This window comes from Papio anubis, chromosome 10, assembly GCF_008728515.1.
Source record: "Papio anubis isolate 15944 chromosome 10, Panubis1.0, whole genome shotgun sequence".
Classification (NCBI taxonomy): Eukaryota; Metazoa; Chordata; class Mammalia; order Primates; family Cercopithecidae; genus Papio; species Papio anubis.
In genome coordinates this window covers 79,631,182-79,650,992 of record NC_044985.1, presented here as the reverse complement: position 1 = coordinate 79,650,992, position 19,811 = coordinate 79,631,182, and the positions used below count along the sequence as shown (strand labels likewise).

The following is a 19,811-nucleotide window of genomic DNA, read 5'->3' as shown; positions in this document are numbered from 1 at the left end:
CTCAGAACTCTCATTTTAAGATTGTGTCACCCTTCAGTGTTCTTGGCTTTAAGTGGGGATGCCAATTATGACTTCCAACTTTGCTCAAGCTTGAGGCTTTGTTTCCTGGCAGCCCCTCCCATGCATCCACCTTGCCAGAAACTCATTAAAGCAAAGCTTAGAGCACCAAGGATCAGTAGAGTCCCCAGGGCAGCTGCTCACTTCTGCACATAATGACCTCTCAACTCATGCTTTCTCTTATTTTGGTCACTTAGACTTTATTATTATTTTTTTGTTATTTCCTTAGCTATACATTGTAAAAGATAAACTCAGCTTTATTCTCCTGGCATATTTATGTGTTTTGAATTGAGTAGTTGTTTTCTGGATATCTATTCCTCATATTACCATAAATAGAAGTCTCTTGAGAAACATACTGCTTACTTTGTCTTTTGTGTAATTCTAGTTCATCTATTGCATTCTTTTCTATTCTGTTTGCACCCTGACTTTTTCAAGAATGATTTGAAGTAACTTATGAAGCAAGACAAATTTAACAAGTTAACAAGAAAAGAATTAGTAGACAAAGGTCAAGTGAAGAAAAGTAACTTTTATAATTATCAAAATGAATGCAGTTGCTATGATTTTATAGTTATAAAATATGGCCCCAAGCTTCCTGGTTTCTAAAGGAAAGTATGACAAATTTTAATTATGATTAGAACAGTTAATTGAAACTTTTCAGGGAAAGAGATGTTTTTCATGGTATCAAATTTTGAGAGATAAAGCCTACAGTTGTCATCATTCATGGGTAATGGTCCTGAAACCCTATGGATCGCCATCATCTGGTAACACATTTTATTTTTCAACTTTTATTTTAGGTTCAGAGGTACTTGTGTAAGTTTGTTACATGGGTAAATTGCATGTCATTGAGGTTTGGTATACGAGTGATCCAAATTCCAGGAATCACCATCACCACTCACCATTGTCCCTTGCCCCAGAGATACAGATTCATAATGATGGAGTCAGTACTCAGAAATCAGTACTAGTAAAATATGCCTAGATGATGCCCTACAAGTGAGATGTAGGGTATCGTGAGTAGGATAATTGAACATAGTCTCAGTGATCTTTGACAACAGTTGCAGAAATGGAATTCATGTAGCTGTTTCTTATCATAACCTTTGGTAGATATTGAAAGTGAACTAAAATACACTTTTTTTTTTTTCATGGAAGGTAAACCTGCAATGGGTTAATGCACCATGAGTCCAAGCATATCACTATCTCCTGATCTAATTTGATGTGCTTTAGAACATCTGGAGGTGTCTCATACAAAATATCATTTCTCATGACTGTTAATACGAGATGATTAGATTCATATCAAAATGAATGACTCCGTCTTGCTCTGTCGCCCAGGCTGGAGTGCAGTGTGGCGTGATCTCAGCTCACTGCAAAGCTCCGCCTCCCAGGTTCAAGCGATTCTCCTGCCTCAGCCTCCCTGCGAGTAAGTGGGATGACAGGCACCCACCGCCATGCCCGGCTATTTTTTGTGTTTTTAGTAGAAACGGAGTTTCACCATGTTGGCCAGGATGGGTCTGGATCTCTTGACCTCGTGGTCTGCCCGCCTCGGCCTTCCAAAGTGCTGGGATTACAGGCATGAGCCACCATGCCTGGCCCCAAAATTATACTTTCTGAAATAGTTTTGAAGTCCTAGTATTCAATTCTGTTTAGAAAGGTAGGCCTATAGGCTTTACAAATTAGGTAGGCTGTTAATAAATTTAAGAAACAGCCTATAGTGAATATTAGTTATCTTCACATGAGATCAAGTAGTTTTACATTGCACACAGTACATTATATAGATTGCTTTATCTTAAAAATTTCTGTTTTCCAAATGATGATACCAAGTATCTAACGAGCCCAGGGGTGAAAGGGTGGTGGGATTCACTGATGTTCTCATGAAGTATCTAGTTCTAAGCAAGATGATTTCCTGAAGTGCCCACTGGGGGAATAGTAGGCAAATGCCGCCTGGATAACTGAGAAAATTACCCAATTGCCTAAAGAAGCCTTTGATGCCATCAATTTGAATGTTGTAGAATGTCCACTGCAGACGTGATTTTGTTTTGTTACAATATAAATAAAATCTGGACAACAGGTAGAGCATATGTATATTTAAAAGTAAGTTGGGGTGTGGCTCATGCCTGTAATCCCAGTACTTTGGGAGGGCAAGGTGGGTGGATCACCTAAGGTTAGGAGTTTGAGATCAGCCTGGCCAACATGGTGAAACCCCGTCTGTACTAAAACTACAAAAATCAGCCAGGCGTGGTGGTGGGCACCTGTAATTCCAGCTACTCGGGAGGCTGAGGCAGGAGAATCACTTGAACCCATGAGGCAGAGGTTGCAGTGAGCCAAGATAGTGCCACTGCACTCCAGCCTGGGCGAAAGAGTGAGACTCTGTCTCAAAAAAAAAAAAAAAGATTAGGTTAGTTCAGATAATAAACCATGTGGGCATATTTTCTTGTCCTCTAAAATGGAAAGAAAAGGAGATAAACTGTTAAGGTTTGTTTGCTTATTTAAAATTATTGTCTGGTCCATCCTTGTCTACAATTATTGTAATCCTGAGAGCAGAATGCACATTTTGCAGCTAAGGATTTTCGTCTGCTCTAGTTGCTGTTCACAAAATCAAAGGTCAAAGGTCAGTGAATAAGTAAACTTTCTTTGATCTAGATAGATTTCCCCTCAATGTGAAAAAGTATTGTGTTTAAAGATTATGATGATATGACATTGAACTCTAGTGTATTTTCTGTCAACAATGAACAATGCAAGCACTGCCTTATAAAGCTAGCATATACGATTGCACAAAGTGTGGCTTTTTCTGTGTTCATAAATGGAAATAATTAACTATGTAAAAATGTCCATACTACCCAAAGTGATCTCCAGATTTAATGCAATCTCTATCAAAATACCAATGACATTCTTCCCAGAAGTAGAAAAAAAAATCTTAAAATTCATATGAAATCACAAAAGACCCTGAATGCCAAAGCAATCTTGAGCAAAAAGAACAAAGTTGGAGGCATCACACTACCTTACTTCAAAATAGACTACAAGCAGGAGGCAGAAGGGATCCTGGAGAGTTAGGGAGCCACTTCCTCCTGCACACCCGCTCCCTGGCAGTCCCTGGGACAGTCCCAGCACCCTCACATCTGCCCGGCACCACCACCCTTCCTCTTCTCTCCCTACTTCCCCGACTGGTGACCACCTTCACCCCCACACTACTGGTCTGTTTGGCCCTCCAAGTCCCCTCTCTACCCGACCTCCCATCTCCCCCTGCTGAGCCAGGCTGGTTTCGGAAATGCCTTTACAGCAGCAGGCAAAGCGAAGCCTAAAGCTAGGGAAGGTGTTCACAGTACCTATTAGATGGCTTCAAAACCCCTGAAGGCAAAAGAAGAGCTGCTCCATGAAGTCCAGATAGTCCTAAAACCCCAAAAATCTCCCTCAGAAAAACGCCATATGATACATCCCTTGGTCTGCTCAACAAGAAGTTCATTCAGCTCCTGAGCCAGTCTCTCCGTGGGGTCTTGGATTTGAACAAGGCAGAAAAAGTGCTAGAAGTTCAAAAGAGAAGGACTTATGGTATCACCAACATTCAAAGCATCTCCTTCATTAAGAAGTCTAAAAACAGCCAGGTGTGGTGGCTCATGCCTGTAATCCCAGCACTTTGGGAGGCTGAGGTGGGCAGATCACAAAGTCAAGAGATCGAGATGGTGAAACCCTGTCTCTGCTGAAAAGACAAAAATTAGCTGGGCATGGTGGCGTGTGCCTGTAGTCCCAGCTGCTCTGGAGGTTGAGGCAGGAGAATCGCTTGAACTCGGGAAGTGGAGGTTGCAGTGAGCCGAGATCACGCCACTGCACTCCAGCTTGGCAACAGAGCAAGACTCTGTCTTAAAAAAAAAAAAAAAGGAAAAGAAGAAGAAAAACATGCAGTAGGCTGCAGTCTGGCTGAGGATGAGGGCATGCTGGTCCAGTGTCAAGGTCTGTCAAAAGAAGCAACCAAGCTGAGTCAGGAAGAGAAAAAATTAGATGAACTGATCCAGAGCTGCACCCTGGACCCCAAACTATTAACCACAGATTCAGATAATCAAAGGTTAGTTTATGTTATGTATCAAGATATTTGAAAACTTAGTGGCCTTAAAGACCAAACCGTTATAAGTTGTGAAAGCCCCTCCAGAAACAAGACTTGAAGCCCTTGACTCAATAGAGAGCCTACAAATATGTTTGGCAAGTACCCAAGGACCCATTGAGGTTTACTCCTGTCCAGAAGAGATGGAAACACACAATCCAGTGAAAACAAACAACCAAGACCACAATGGGAATATTTCTAAACCCAATTCCAAAGACTTGGATTCAACCAACTGAGGACGTAGGAATTGGTCACTTTCTATAGCAAACCTTTCTCCCTTGGCCTCCTCAGCCAACTTTTTACAGAAGACTGTGAACCAAATTCCTTCTAACCTAAAAGGACCGTTTGTGAACTTACTGCCTCCCCTGCTGCAAGAGGACTGTCTCCTGAGCCTTGGGGAGGAGGGAAGGCATCAGTGATCTCTTTGATGCTGATGATTTGGAAAAGCTTCCACTGGTGGAAGAATTCAAGTATGGTTGATTATGCTTCATGTGCCTTCTTACAAATCAATAATTTTTTATCATGGGACCAGAACATCTGTCATGCAATGTGGTCCCTTCCTACCCTCTTCCTCTAAGAAATTACCATGAAGTAAACTACAGACTTCTGAAGAAAGCTGACATTTTAATGAATTTAAAAAAATAAACAACTTTTCTAAATACACAGTTGCAGGCTCCCTTGGGAAAACCCTGCTTTGCTCCAGGCTCCATGATCTCCTGGATAAGTAAGCAAGTGAAAAAATGTGCAATCAGGTGTTTCTCGCTCTGACTTTTTCTTCCTCCCTTCCTTCTTCGCGAATTTGCTTGCTGTGCCTGACAGATGGGCTGTAGAATGGGGTCTGGCCACCTGGCCCACTGATAAACAAAGATCTTCCTTAATAGCATTTCAGACTGTCCCTTCTCCACAGAATGTATGCCTTTGGGGTATGCTAATATGGAATAGAACTGCACCAAATGCAAACGTGAAGTCGTGCAAAAGTATGAAATGGACTTCTGCTCTTAGGAATATTTAAATTCAATTTAAGCTCTGGACTCTGTGTCCCAGTGGTAGGGGACATAAAACTTCCTCAAAACCCTTAAAACCTCCATAGCCTTTAGGATGAAGAATCTGTTTTGAAATATACTTGTTGCAGTTACAGAAGACTCATAGAGTTCTGCCACTCTAAGCTGTTGCGGATTTTTCTATCTCCATAAACTATGCCCACTCCCCTATCCCTAGCATATTTGTGACTTTCCAGTCGATTTGTAGCAAATGCCTACTTCGTTCTTTGTGGATTGTTTTAGACTTTTTATTTTTTTAGCTGCCATTTATATATTCCTGTGGTATTCATCACCATTTCAATTTAATTGCTTACTTTGAAGGAAATTTTACAAATTCACATTACATAAGCAGAGGGACAGAACCTCTACTGATTAGCACATCTAAACCTGTGTGATCTAAGGTTTATCAGGCTCTGCAAGAAGCATTGTCCCATCTTTCTTTCACTCCCAGCTTGGAGCAAGTCAGTCCCAGGGCTTGCTGACATGAGTGACCCATTGGAAAGGAGAACCACGTCAAATGATGTAACACTCCCAAGGAGCAGCAAGCATGGATCCCTTAATCCTTGGGCTTCCCACACCCCTATTACTGGGAAAGGACTCTCTTAATGCTGCACTCAGAGACCACTTCTCAGGATGGGGTCAGCTGGAGAGGTCTCTAGGGAGAAAGACATCCCTATTGTGTGAGTGGCATTTTCTTAAGCTGGCAGGAACAGGGGGCTCCCACTGTGTCAGGGACTGTAATCATTCTGACTAGACCGTGTTCCCCTTCCTCTGTGAAGGAATGAGTTGGACCAAGGAAAGCCAGGATGTAGAAAACGGAGCAAAAGAATGCCAGGGCATTTCCCGCTTTACTCTTCAGGAATGGTGTCCCAAGTTGGAGGGTTTGTGTCAGCTACAAATCCTACCAGTTATGTTGAAGAATAGCTTTCCCATTGGCAGGAGGCAATGGCCATCTCCCACTGAGAATACAGCATAGTATCTTCAATCCATTTTTTTGGATACTAAGGACTGTTGGAATGAGGGAGTCAGATAAAGAACAAACCTCAAAATGAACAGTTAAATTGAAATGCTATGTGCCTGACTCAGTGGCAGGCACACAGTAGGCACTCGACTCATACATGTTTAATTGAATTGAAAATATCCCTTAGGAAATAAAAACAAACAAACAAACCAAACACAAAAGTCCCAGCCAGTTTACTCCAGGTAGATTTCTACAATATGCAAAGTGGTTTTGGGGTCAAGACATATGACACTAGTGCTTTAAACTCTTTGTGTGGGTATGCATGGGTGTATGTTTGGGAAAAAAACAAAGGTGAAGACTATCTGCCTATGTCTTCTTCAGCTTCCATCTGTGGTCTCCTCCCTTCACACACACTGGACTTGGTACAAAACATCGGTGTGGTCTGAGAGGAAGCATGGGGGTAGGGGAGGGAGAGGGAGCTTTGTGTTGTCTACTGGAAATGCACTGTGGTTTTTTTTTCCTGTATGGGAAACCATTTATATCAAGCATTTCCCCATTTCCCATATCTATGTCATCTGGTTAGCTGCCTCTACTTTCAGCTTTGTGTAATTATCTTTACCAGCTGCAGAAAGCTGATTTTTTCCAACGTCTAAAGACCGAACTCACCTGGCTAGGTTATTGTGTGTTTTGTTGAAATTTTTGGAAGGTAATGCCATATTTATTGTTTTAAAAACTAAAGGAATCCTAGTAAATCTTAAAAGTTTTTTCATGTATAAGATTTTTCCAGTTGCTGGGCTTAACTGGTGTACATTAATTAGATGTTCATACTGTATTCTTGCATTAGTCATTTTCTTTTTGACTTAGTATCTGAGCACACAAAGTGAGTTAGTAAGTACCACAGTTTTTGCATTACTTTAAGTTCTAAGTATGCAGGTTTCCTAGTACCATCGGTTGCTGCTATTAAAGCTCACATATTATATGGCTGAAAGTTACAAGTGTGCAAATTATGACTGCATGAGCCTCAGAAAATAAAATGTATAAAGGGCAACACATTAGCATGGCAGTGTTAGGTGTGTGTTTGTATGTACAGGGTTGTGCATAGCAATTGTTTTATTGAAGTTGATATGTAGTTTTCTCACATTTTTATTGTTTAGCAATTTTGTACAAAAGTAGCAACTAATTTGTAAACACTGCCAGAATATTTTCTAGCTGGTTTGTAATTTTTTTTGTTATTTTGTTTTGTTTTTGTTGTGGTTCTTGTTTTCACTTTTGTTTATGTGTAGATCTGTAAATAAAATTGCAGTATTTACAGCTTAAGCTTTCAGGAAAAAGAAAATAAGAATTCACTGTGTGCATATGACAACTCATGTGTATGAGAAGGAGGGATTTGAAGGAAGGTTCCTTGCAGAGAAAGTTGGGTGGCAATTGTCAGCATGCAGGAATTTATTTTCCTACAGGGTACATGATTTGGTAGAAAGGAAATATTTCTCCCAAAATTGGGAGTAGGTAAACTATGAGTCAGTTTAGCTTTGTGTTGTATGCTAGTTTGAAAAAGAAAATATGTAATGTAATGTACAAAACAACCAAGAAAAAGCTTTTATGATGAATTTCGTCAATAGATTTGTTATGGGGTGACCTGTTCCCTAGCTGTGATCACTTCAAATGGGTGTAATTTGAAAAAATGTATGGTAAAGTATCAATAAAATAATTTTACATATTTAAATATATATATATATGCACACACACGTACACTACAAAGCTATAGTAACCAAAACATCATAGTACTGGCATAAAAACAAACACATAGACCAATGGAACAGCATAACCTAGAAATAAATCCACACTTCTACAATAACTTTTTTTTTTCCAAGACAGGGTCTTACTCTGTTGCCCAGGTTGGAGTGGAGTGGTATGGTCATGGCTCGCTGCAGCCTTGATCTCCTGGGCTCGGGTGATTCTCTCACCTCTGTACCCTTGGAGTAGCTGGGACTACAGATTTACACTACCACAAATTTTTTGTGTTATTTGTGGAGATGGGGTTTCACCATGTTGCTCAGACTGGTCTTAAACACCTGTGCTCAAGTGATCTGCCTGCCTTGGCCTCCCAAAGTGCTGGGATTACAAGTGTGAGCCACCATGTCCAGCCAGTAACTGATTTTTGTCAAAGGCACCAAGAGCATACGTTGGGAAAGGGATAGTCTCTTCAATAAATGGTGCTGGAAAAATTGGATATCCACATACAGAAAAATCAAACTAGACCTCTGTCTCTCACCATATATAAAAATCACCTCAAAGTGGATTAAAGACCTAAACGTAACACTCAAAACTATGAAACTACTAGAAGGAAATATAGGGGAAATGCTTTATAACATTGATCTGGACAGGGATTTTTTGGATAAGACCTCAAAAACACAGGCAACAAAAATAAAAATTGACAATTGGGATAACATCAAACCAAAAAGTTTCTGCACAAAGGAAGCAATGAATAAAGAGCACACATAATGGGATAAAAAATTTGCAAACTGTACATCTGTGACAGGTAATTCTTGCATTGCTATAAAGAGATACCTGAGACTGGATAATTTATAAGAAAAGAGGTTTAATTGGCTTATGATGCTGCAAGCTGTACGGTAAGCATAGTGCTTGCAACTGTTTCTGGGGAGGCCTCAGGAAGTTTATGGACATGATGAAAGGTGTAGTGGGAACAGTTGTCTCACATGGCAGGAGCAGGAGCAAGAGAGACTGGGGTGGAGAGTTACGACACACTTTTAAATGATCAGATCTCATGAGAATTTGTTTGCTATGGCAAGGGCAGAACCAAACCATGAGGAATCCACCCCCATGACCCAGACACCTCCCACCAGGCCCAACCTGCAACACTGGGGATTACAATTCAACATGAGATTTGGCGGGGACATATATTCAAACTATATCAATGTCTGACAGGTTAATATTCAGAATATAAAAGGAACTCAATAGCAAAACCACAAATAATCGTATTTATTGATGGAAAACCTAAGACATTTATCACAAGAAGATATACAAATAGATGGCCAACAGGTATATTAAAAACTATTCTACATCTCGAATTATCAGATAAATACAAATAGAAACCCCAAGGAGCTGTCACCTCACTCTAGTTAGAATAGCTATTTTTGAAAAGACAAAGGATGATGTGTTGACAAGGATGTAGAGAAAAGGGAACCCATGCACACTGTTGGTGGGAATGTAAGCTAGTGCAGCCAGTATAGAAAACAGTAAGGAGGTTCCTCAAAAAATTGCAGGTAGTACAAATTTTTGTACCGTATGATACAGCAATCCCGCTGTTGGGTGTATATGCTAAAGGAAAGGAAATCAGTATGTTGAAGAGGTATCTGCATTCCCATGTTTATTACATCTGTATTCATAATAACCGAGATATGGAATTGACTTAAGTGTCCATCTGTGGATGAATGGATAAAATGTGATACACAGGCCGGGCGCGGTGGCTCAAGCCTGTAATCCCAGCACTTTGGGAGGCCGAGACGGGTGGATCACGAGGTCAGGAGATCGAGACCATCCTGGCTAACACGGTGAAACCCCGTCTCTACTAAAAAAATACAAAAAACTAGCCGGGCGAGGTGGCGGGCGCCTGTAGTCCCAGCTACTCGGGAGGCTGAGGCAGGAGAATGGCGTGAACCCGGGAGGCGGAGCTTGCAGTGAGCTGAGATCTGGCTACTGCACTCCAGCCTGGGCGACAGAGCGAGACTCTGTCTCAAAAAAAAAAAAAAAAAAAAAAAAAAAATGTGATACACACACACACACGCACACACACAGAGTAGAATACTATTCAGCTATTAAAAAGAAGGAAATCCTGTCATTTGCAATTATATGAACGACCCTGGAGGGCATTATGTTAAGTGAAATAAGCCACACAGAAAGACAAAAACTGAATGATCTCACTTATATGTTGAATCTGAGAAAGTTAATCTCTTAGAAATAAAAAGGTAGAATAGTGGTTACCAGAGGCTAGGAAGGGTAGCAAGGAATGGGGGAGATGGGGACAGGTTGGTAATTGGGTACAAAGTTACAGTTAGATGGGAGGAATAAGTTCTGGTGTTCTATTGCACATTAGGGTAACTGTAGTTAACAATAGTGCATTATATATCTCAAAATAGCTAGAAGGGAGGATTTTGAATGTTTTTACTACAAAGAAATGAGAAATGTTTGAGGTGATGGATTTACGAATTACGCTGATTTGGTCAATACACAATGTATACATGTGTCAAAGCATCACATTGTATTCCATAAATATGTATAATGATGTCAATTAAAAAGAAAACTTAAAAATGTATATTTTCTGTTTTTTTATTCTAAATATTACTTTGTATATATTTTCAAGTGACTGTTCTTTCATCCATACAGAAAAACAAAACACAACTAGGTAGCCTTAAAGAAAATAAAAAATTGTATGAACCCTAAATTTTAAAACACTGCTGCAATTAGTCTAATCTCTTTCTATAGATTAGAGATTGAACAATTAAAACAACCTTGTGAATAAAAAGACAGGAAATATTGTAAGATTGGCATTTGTACAAAGATAAATGATATAGTTAAGATATTTTAGATACTATTATTTTTACCCCTTTGTTTAGGAAAGTAAGTCTAAACCAACAACCTTGAAGCCCATAATTCTGAATGAAATTGTAGATGCTCACAAAGAAAAGATCAAGGAAGTTATTATGAAAGAGAGTGTGGCACCCACCGAGCACCTCAGACTCTATGACAAGTATGACTTTTTAATTACCAGAAAAGCTGAGCAAGATGTTGATAACTTCCTCGCAGAAAATCATAGTTATGAAAAAATAATAGATGAAATTCGCAAATACCAGAAACTAATAGAGGAAATACAATACACATCCATAAAGGTAAATAACTCCAGTTTTGTACAACTGTTATCTCTCTCTGGTATCTTTTCCCCAGTTTTATTAGGGTGTATTTTTAGAACACAGTGAAAGAATTAGAACATTACCATCAACAGGAAAAATATTTATGGAGCTTCTGATGTGTCTCCAGCATTGTGGTAAGCCCTGGGTATAAGAAGCTAGGCAAAATGCAGTTCTTGTGTTCATGTAGCTGAGACTCTGCTACCACAACTCTGACAGGTATTTTATATAATTTGCCCTGTCCCTACAATTCCAAGAACCTATTTGATGTTTGCCTTAATGTTTATAAATCCTGTGGAAAATACGGTAATTACACCGAAATGTGGTTCTGTTTAGAATACCAGTAACTTAAAATTTTCTTTTTTGTCCCTGTTTACATTTTCTAAATTTTCTACCATGAACATGCATTTTTTTTTTTGTACAGAGCAACTATAACGTTTGAAACCTACATTATTTATTTAGCAATATAGTAATTCAATTCACCAAAATTGTTACTATTATTGTCCTGAGATTGAATTGGTTTCCAAGATAATAAACTTTTCAAGGATATTTACCCAGAAGATAGTTGTATAATACAAATGTATTATTCAGAAAACCCTCCCTGAATTATATGTTTTTTAAAAATCTTAATCCTGTTATATCACACAAAAATAAAAATGAGAATGGCAAAATATGAAAATCTATTTGTTTTATTTCTTATGTTGATTAAACTTTTCATCTTTTGCAGACTATTCGTTTAGGAATGTTTGAAATGCACTGTGAGGAATTAATCAGAGCTTTGGTGAAGCGAGCAGATATTATTTGTGGGAAACTTCTAGCTAAAATGTTCAGAGATCATCAGGAAGTAAATACAAGGTATTTATGTGATACTGATTTTTTTATTTTTTGGGAGGGGATGTTTAATAGAATCAGCTGTCACTCAACTAAAATAATGGATTAGAGCAATGTCATAAATGATCCAAAAGAAATGATTATGCTAAACTTATTTCTACTTGGTTTTAAGTGTCACTTTGTGATGTAATGTAATTATTAGTAGTAGTATTTTTTTCACCACAAATATGCCTTCCCAATTGTCTGAGTTAAGGTGGTATTAAAATGTATTGGTATTTCTTTTGCACAAGTGAAGTGGACATTATCTAACTTCAGAGTTTTGTATTTGTGTAATCAATATGCAAAGTGGGTTTCAAAGTAATTTACATAGTAGTTGTTATGGGTCCTAAGGGACCATCACATTTGAAACTTCATCTTCCTATAATTACTCTTGAGGGCCATGGTAACTTTTTCTTTTATCTGGAAATTCATTTGCTGACTAACCTAGGGATTTTTGGGAAAACTGACCCATGTGAAGAAAACTCACAGAATACTAGTGTATAAAGCAGAATAGCTGTTTCTTTAAGACAAGAAGCAGAAAAGTGTAATGTTGCTCTGGGAATCTCTCGACTGGCATCAGTTACATGGGTGAAAAACTCCAAATAATCAGGATATATTTTATGATTATGGTATCAGAGAAAAAAATAGATCATTAAAAATATTTCTTTCAAGCTGTATAAGAAGCCTGAAGGAAGTTTTATTTACCTATCTTGTGTTAGGCACAAGATTAGCCACTTAGGCTCTAAGGCTCTAAACGTGAATAAAACTGCTGAAGGAAGTTACAATGTAGATGGAGAAATAGACATACAAACCAGTAAATTACAGTACCATGCAGTAAATACTGTCATGAGCCACAAGGTAGAACAGAGAGGACAGAATTAATTTCCTCCCAAGATGGAGTTTGGGGGAGGGGGAGAATCAGGGAAGGCTGCAAAGAGGAACTGACGTGTGAATTTTATTTTGAAGGATGAGTGGGAGTCCATCAGGTGTACAGTGTGGGTGAAAGAATTCCAGGAAAAGAAGACAATATGTAGAGGGTAGTGAGGTGTGAAAATGGCAGGGTATATTCCAAGAACTAGGAGTGGTTTGCATTGATTTCATAGCGTGAGGGAAGAGAGGTGAAAGGCAAGGCTGGGGATAAAGGCACCGTGTGAAAGAGGACTAGGACTTGAGTACCTTATCTAGGAACCAGATCATATTTTCAGCTTAAAGCACCATTTCCTCTAAAAGAACTGGAAGAATAGTGAAAGTGTCTTCTCATTATTGCTGTTCATGCTGGGTGAAATATTTATTTTAATTTCATAGCTACTTCCCCTGCCTCTTAATGCTCTCGGAGCTTGTGCCAGTTCTACTTTTTCCCATTGTCTCCTAATTATGCCTCTTGCCTCTCACCAGACTCCCTAGGATGGACAGAGGACATATCAGGACTATTAAAGGAGCCATTAGACATGAATGCCTTCTAATTCTTGCCCCTGCATGGTTTGACTCACCTCTCCAGAAAGCCTGTCTCCCACATACTCAGAGGGCAGGAGTCTGTCGCACCGTTCAGTTTTTCTCTCTGCCTAGGAGCTCAGCGCCATTGCTTTCAAAGCCTCTGAACCTGGCTCCTTCAGTCATCTCTTCTATATTCCTTATTTTGAACCTCTTCTTACCTGTTGATTTTCTCTCTGAAGGTTACAAACGTGTTGGAGGCCCTCTTTCATGTCCCAGCCCCAGACTGTAACCCATTATCCCATGCTGTTCCTGTCTTCTTCACCTTTCAGCCAATCTTACTGAAGAATTGTTCTGCTTATTTCATTTGAACTCCCTTAGCTCTTGCTACTTTTTTTTCTCTATGCCAAAATAAGTTCATGATTTATATTGGCAGCAACCCAAATCAGTAGGAAATATTTGCATATTACTGGAAGTTTCTGAGCACACAGGCCTATTTTAAACAATCCCTCTAAGTATAGTTAATCATTCCTTTCCTTTGTACTGCTTTCTTTGTGCCATCTCAACTAAATCTCCATTAGAGCCCTTAAAGCTCAGGTTGGAAATGATTGTTCACAGTCCTATCTCCCTTACTGTATTGTGAGTTGCTTGAGGGCCATTATGCTATCTGATTCATTTATGTATCACTGTCACAATATTATAGTTGAAAATGTAATAGATCATTAAATGTGCACTGGATAAGTAAATGTATGCAAATTTGCTTTTAATTATTAGATGTCATATAGCTAAGTTATAGTTTTTATTTTTCATGCAATGGAATGTTTAAACAGTATACAGGAATATATTTTGGAATTACATTTAACCATAAATATGTAAGATTGGTTTTGCTTGGTGTTTCAGATTATGCGATGAATTTGAGAGGATAGCTGAAAAAGCTCTTAGCACTCCTCCAAATACAGCAGAATTAATGGAAATGAAGGTATTTTTTATAGCTTCTCCATAATTGTGTGTGTATCAATTAATTATTGACACAATAATGTAGAGTAATAAATCACTCCAAAAGTTAAGACAGATTAAAAATAATAATGACTTTCAATTAGCTGGGCATGCTGGGGTGTGCCTATAGTCCCAGCTACTCGGGAGGCTGAGGCAGGAGAATTGCTTGAACCTGGGAGGCAGAGGTTGCAGTGAGTCGAGATTGTGCTACTGCACTCCAGCCTGGCAACACAGCAAGACTCTGTCTCAAAAAATAATAATAATAATAAAATAAATAAAAAGTAATAATGACTTTCAAAATACTTAGCTCATGAGTTTGCAGTTTGGTAATTTAGGCTAGATGCTCCTGCTTGGTTCTTCTGGTCTCCATGGGGTCACCCTGTAGGGTCACTCACTCAGTTGGGTTGACCAGTCTACTATCCTTCAGCAGGTTGACTTGGCTCTACTTGTCCCTCAAGCCAGAGCAGGCTCATCTGGGTGTGTTCTCATGTCATGGTACAGACATACAAGCAAATTCAATTGTACAAGTGCTTTTCAAGACTCTGCTTGTGTCACATTAGCTAACATCTCATTGACCAAAACAAGTCTGATTGAGAGGACTCTACAGGGCATTGACACTGGAGAAGTGAAGTATTGGAACAATTAATGCAATTATCTATCAGGTTATTTTTGAGAACACACAACAATTATTGCCATGCTAACAGGCACAAACCAGGACTGTCCTGGGCAGCCTGAGCTGTGTAATCACTTTTCATTTATTTTAACAAATATTTAAGCCTTAAGTGACATTTTATTTTTTATAAAAGCTGTATTTTGTTTATATTAAGCTTTTCTGTGGTAGTTTGTTAAAGTATATTTTGTGCATAGAATTTGTGACACTGAAAATATTAGGTAAGTCTCACTTTCATCATTTCTTATGTTACTTCTATGTTTGAAGTTGATATGGTTTGAATGCTTGTCCCCTCCACATCTTATGTTGAAACATGATCCCCAGTATTGGAGGTGGGGCCTAATAGGAGGTTTTTGGTGGATCCCTCACGAACAGCTTGGTGCCTTCTTGATGGTAATGAGTGACTTCTTGCTAGATTAGTTTTCTTGAGATCTGATTATTAAAAAGAGGCTGGCACCCCCTCCTTTCTCCTGCTCCCCCTTTTGCCATGTGTCACATTACCCTTTGCCTTCTACCATGAGTAAAAGCTTCCTGAGGCCCTGACCAGAAGCAGATGCTGGCACCATGCTTCTTGTACAGGCAGCAGAACTGTCAGCCAAAAATCTTATTTTCTTTATAAATGTACCCAGCCTCAGGCATTCCTTCATAGCAACACAAAATGGATTAATACAGAAGACCACCTAATGGCAAATAAAATAATGTTAAACAACTAGCTAATGGCCATTTCATCTTGTTTACTTTTCATGCTTATAACATTAAGTTTTTGTGGTATTTTTTCATTTTCTATTATTCAAAAATTCCTTTTAAAATTTGTTTTATTTTTAATTTTCATGGGTACATAGTAGGTGTATATATTTATGGGGAATATGAGATATTTTGATGTAGGCTTACAATGCGTAATAGTCACATCAGGGTAAATGGAGTATCTGGCACCTCAAGCATCTATCCTTTGTGTTTCAAGCAATCCAATTATATACTTTTAGCTATTTCAAAATGTACAATTAAATTATTGACTATAGTCATCCTGTTCTGCTGTCAAATACTAGATCTTTTTCATTCTTTCAAAATATTAATATATTTTTGTACCCACTAACCATCACCACATCCCCCACATCCACCCACTACCCTTATAGACTCTGGTAGCCATCCTTCTATTCTCTACCTCCATTAGTTCAATTGTTCTAATTTTTAGCTATCACAAATAAGTGAGAACATGCAACGTTTGTCTTTCTGTGCCTGGCTTATTTCACATAATAACCTTCAGTTCCATCCATGTTATTGCTAATGACAGAATCTCATTCTTTTTTGTAACTGAATAGTACTGCATTGTGTACCACATTTTCTTTTTCTATTCATCTGTTGATGGACACTTACACTGCTTCCAAATCTTGGGTATTGTGAATAGCGCTGCAAGAAACATGGGAGTTCAGATATCTCTTCAATATACTGATTTCCCTTTGTTGGGGTATATACCAGCAGTGGGATTGCTGGATCATATGGTAGCTTTAGTTTTAGTTCTTCAGGAAACCTCCAAACTGTTCTCCATAGTGGTTGTAGTAATTTACATTCCCACCACCAATGTAAGAGGGTTCCCTTTTCTCTGCATTCTCAGCAGCCTTTGTTATTGCCTGTCTTTTGGATAAAAGCCATTTTAACTGGAGTGAAATGATATGTCATCGTAGTTTTGATTTGCATTTCTCTGATGATCAGTGATGTTGAGCAGCTTTCCATATGCCTGTTTGCCATTTGTATGTCTTCTTTTGAAAAATATCTATTCAGATAATTTGCCAACTTTTTCATCAGATTAGTAGAGATTTTTCTATAGAGTTGTTTGAGCTCCTTGAATAGTGCTGCAATAGTATAGTTCCGGTTGTTAATCCCTCATCAGATGGGTAGTTTGCAAATATTTTCTTCCATGCTCTGGGTTGTCTCCTCATGTTGTTGATTGTTTCCTTTGCCATGCAGAAGCTTTTTAACTGGATGTGATCCCATTTGTCCAATTTTGCTTTGTTTGCCTGTGCTTGTGGGATATTACTCAAGAAATATTTGCCCAGTCCAAGTTCCTGGAAAGTTTCTCCAATGTTTCCTTGCAGCAGTTTCATAGTTTGAGGTCTTAGATTTAAGTCTTTAATCCATTTTGATTTGATTTTTGTATACGCTGAGATACAGAGGTCTAGTTTCATTCTTCTGCATATTAATATCCAGTTTGCTCAGTACCATTTATTGAAGAGACTGTCCTTGTCCCAAGGTATGTTCTTGGCAGTTTTCTCGAAAATGAGTTCACTGTAGATTTATGAATTTGTTTCTGTATTCTCCATTCTCTTCCAATAGTCCGTGTGTCTGTTTTTCTGCCAGTACCATGCTATTTTGGTTACTATAACTCTGTAGTGTAATTTCTAATCAGGTAATGTGATTCCTCCAGTTTTGTTCTTTTTGCTCTGGAAAGCTTTGGCTATTCTGAGTTTTTTGTGGTTTCATATAAATTTTAAGATTTTTTTTTTCTATTTCTGAGGAATGTTATTGACATTGACATTGCTTTGGGGGTAGTATGGACATTTTAACAATATTGTAGTCTTCTAATTTATGAACATGGAGTATCTTTCTGGTTTTGGTGTCGTCTTTAATTTCTTTCATCATTGTGTTTTAATTTTCACTATAGAGATCTTTCACTTCTTTGGTTAATCCTGGGTATTTAATTTTATTTGTGGCTATTGTAAATGGGATTACTTTCTTGATTTCTCTTTCAGATTGTCCCACCTTTGGCATACATAAATGTAAATGCTACTGATTTCTGTATGTAATTTTGTATCCTGCAACTTTACCGAATTTATCAGTTCTAATAGTTTCTTGGTGGAGTCTGTAGGATTTTTCAAATATAATATATTATCTGCAAACAAGGATACTTTGACTTCTTTCTTTCTAATTTGGATGACTTTTACTTCTTTCTCTTATCTGATTGCTCTAGCTAGAATTTCCAGTACTGTGTTGAATCACAGTGGTGAAAATTGGCATACTTGTTGTGTTCCAAATTTTAGAGGAAAGGCTATCAGTTTTTCCCCATTCAGTATGATACTGGCTGTGAGTCTGTCCTGTGATTTTTATTGTGTCCTCCTGTGCACAATTTTTGAGGGTTTTTATCATAAAGCAATGCTGAATTTTATAAAATGCTTTTTTAGCATCAATCAAAATGGTCATATGAAATCTATCTTTCATTCTGTTGATATGATGTATCACATTAATTTGCATATGTTGGATCATCCTTGCATCCCTGGGATAAATCCCACCTGGTCGTGGTGAATGGCCTTTTTAATGTGTGGTTGAATTCAGTTTGCTAGTATTTTGTCAAGGACTTTTGCATCAATATTCATCAGAGATATTATCTTAAAGTTTTCTCTTTTTTTGATGTATCTTTGTCTAGTTTTGGTGTCAGAGTAATACTGGCCTCATAGAATTAGCTTGAAAGTATTTCCTCTTTGCATTAGTTCTCATGCTGATATGAAGAAATAACTGAGACTGGGTGATTTATAAAGGAAAGAGGTTTAATTGACTCACAGTTCTGCAAGGCTGGGGAGGCCTCAGAAAACTTACAATCATGGCAGAAGGGAAAGCAAACATGGCAGCAAGAAGGCAAAGAATGAATGAAGCACGGTGGAAAAGCCCCTTATAAAACCATCAGATCTCTTGAGAGAGAACTCACTCATCACCAGAACAGCCTGAGGATAACTGCCCCCGTAATTCAATTACCTCCCACTGGGTCCCTCCCATGATGCATGGCGATTATGGGAACTACAATTCAAGATGAGATTTGGGTAAGGAGACAGCCAAGCCATAGCACCTCTCCTCTAGTTTTTTTTTTTTTTTTTTTTTTTGGCTAGTTTGAGTAGGAAGGTTTGGTAGAATTCAGCAGTGAAGGCATCAGGTCTTGGGCTTTTCCTTGTTGGGACACTTTTTATTATGGATTTGATCTTTTTACTTGATTTTGTTATCTGTTGGTCTGTTCAGCTTTTGTATTTCTTTGTGGTTCAATCTCGGTAGTTTGTATGTGTCTGGGAATTTGTCCATTTCTTCTAGGTTTTCCAATTTATTGGCATGTAGTTGTCTGTAGTAGCCTCTAATGATCCTTTGAATTTCTGTGGTTTTGATTGTCATGTCTTCTTTTTCATCTCTGATTTTATTTATTTGAGTCTTCTCTCTTTTTTTCTTCGTCTGGCTAAAAGTATGTCAGTGTTGTTTAGCTTTTCATAAAACCAACTTTTCAATTCATTTTTTTGGTATTCTTTATTTCAATTTCATTTATTTCTGCTCTGATGTTTATTATTTTCTTATACTAATTTTGGGTTTGATTTGTGCTTGCTTTTAGAATTATTTAAATCAGTGGGTTATTTGAAGTTTTTCTACTTTTTAATTTAGCCACTTGTAGCTATAAAATTCCCTCTTTGTGATACTTTTGCTGTATCCCATAGGTTTTGTTATGTTGTATTTCCATTATCATTTCCTCCAAGAAATTTTTTCAGTTTCCTTCCTAATTTCTTCATTGACTCACTAATCATTCAGGAGCATATTGTTTAATTTCCATCTGTTTGTGTAGTTTCCAAAATTCCTCTTGTTATTGATTTCTTGTTTTATTCCATTGTGGTCAGAGACTATGCTTGATATTATTTCAATTTTTTGAATGTTTTAAGATTTGTTTTGGCATCTAATATATGGCCTATCCTTGAGAATGATCCATAAGCTGCAGAGAAGGATGTATATTCTGCAGCCATTGGATGAAATG

General features: G+C 38.1%; 1 protein-coding gene and 1 pseudogene across 3 annotated transcripts in view; both read left to right on the top strand.

Moving 5' to 3' along the window:
* Positions 1 to 19,811, top strand: part of DNAH7 (dynein axonemal heavy chain 7) — a 340,785-nt gene that overhangs the window by 67,358 nt on the left and 253,616 nt on the right. For all 3 annotated transcript variants that reach the window (XR_004176604.1, XM_009182666.4, XM_031651428.1), the window contains exons 13-15: positions 10,780 to 11,052; positions 11,798 to 11,925; positions 14,272 to 14,350. Coding sequence is in view for 2 of the 3 variants with exons in the window: in XM_009182666.4 (XP_009180930.4) it covers positions 10,780 to 11,052; positions 11,798 to 11,925; positions 14,272 to 14,350 (480 nt within the window). In the remaining variant the exon portion in view is untranslated. The remainder of the gene's footprint in view (positions 1 to 10,779; positions 11,053 to 11,797; positions 11,926 to 14,271; positions 14,351 to 19,811) is intronic.
* Positions 2,973 to 7,874, top strand: LOC101015987 (annotated as a pseudogene).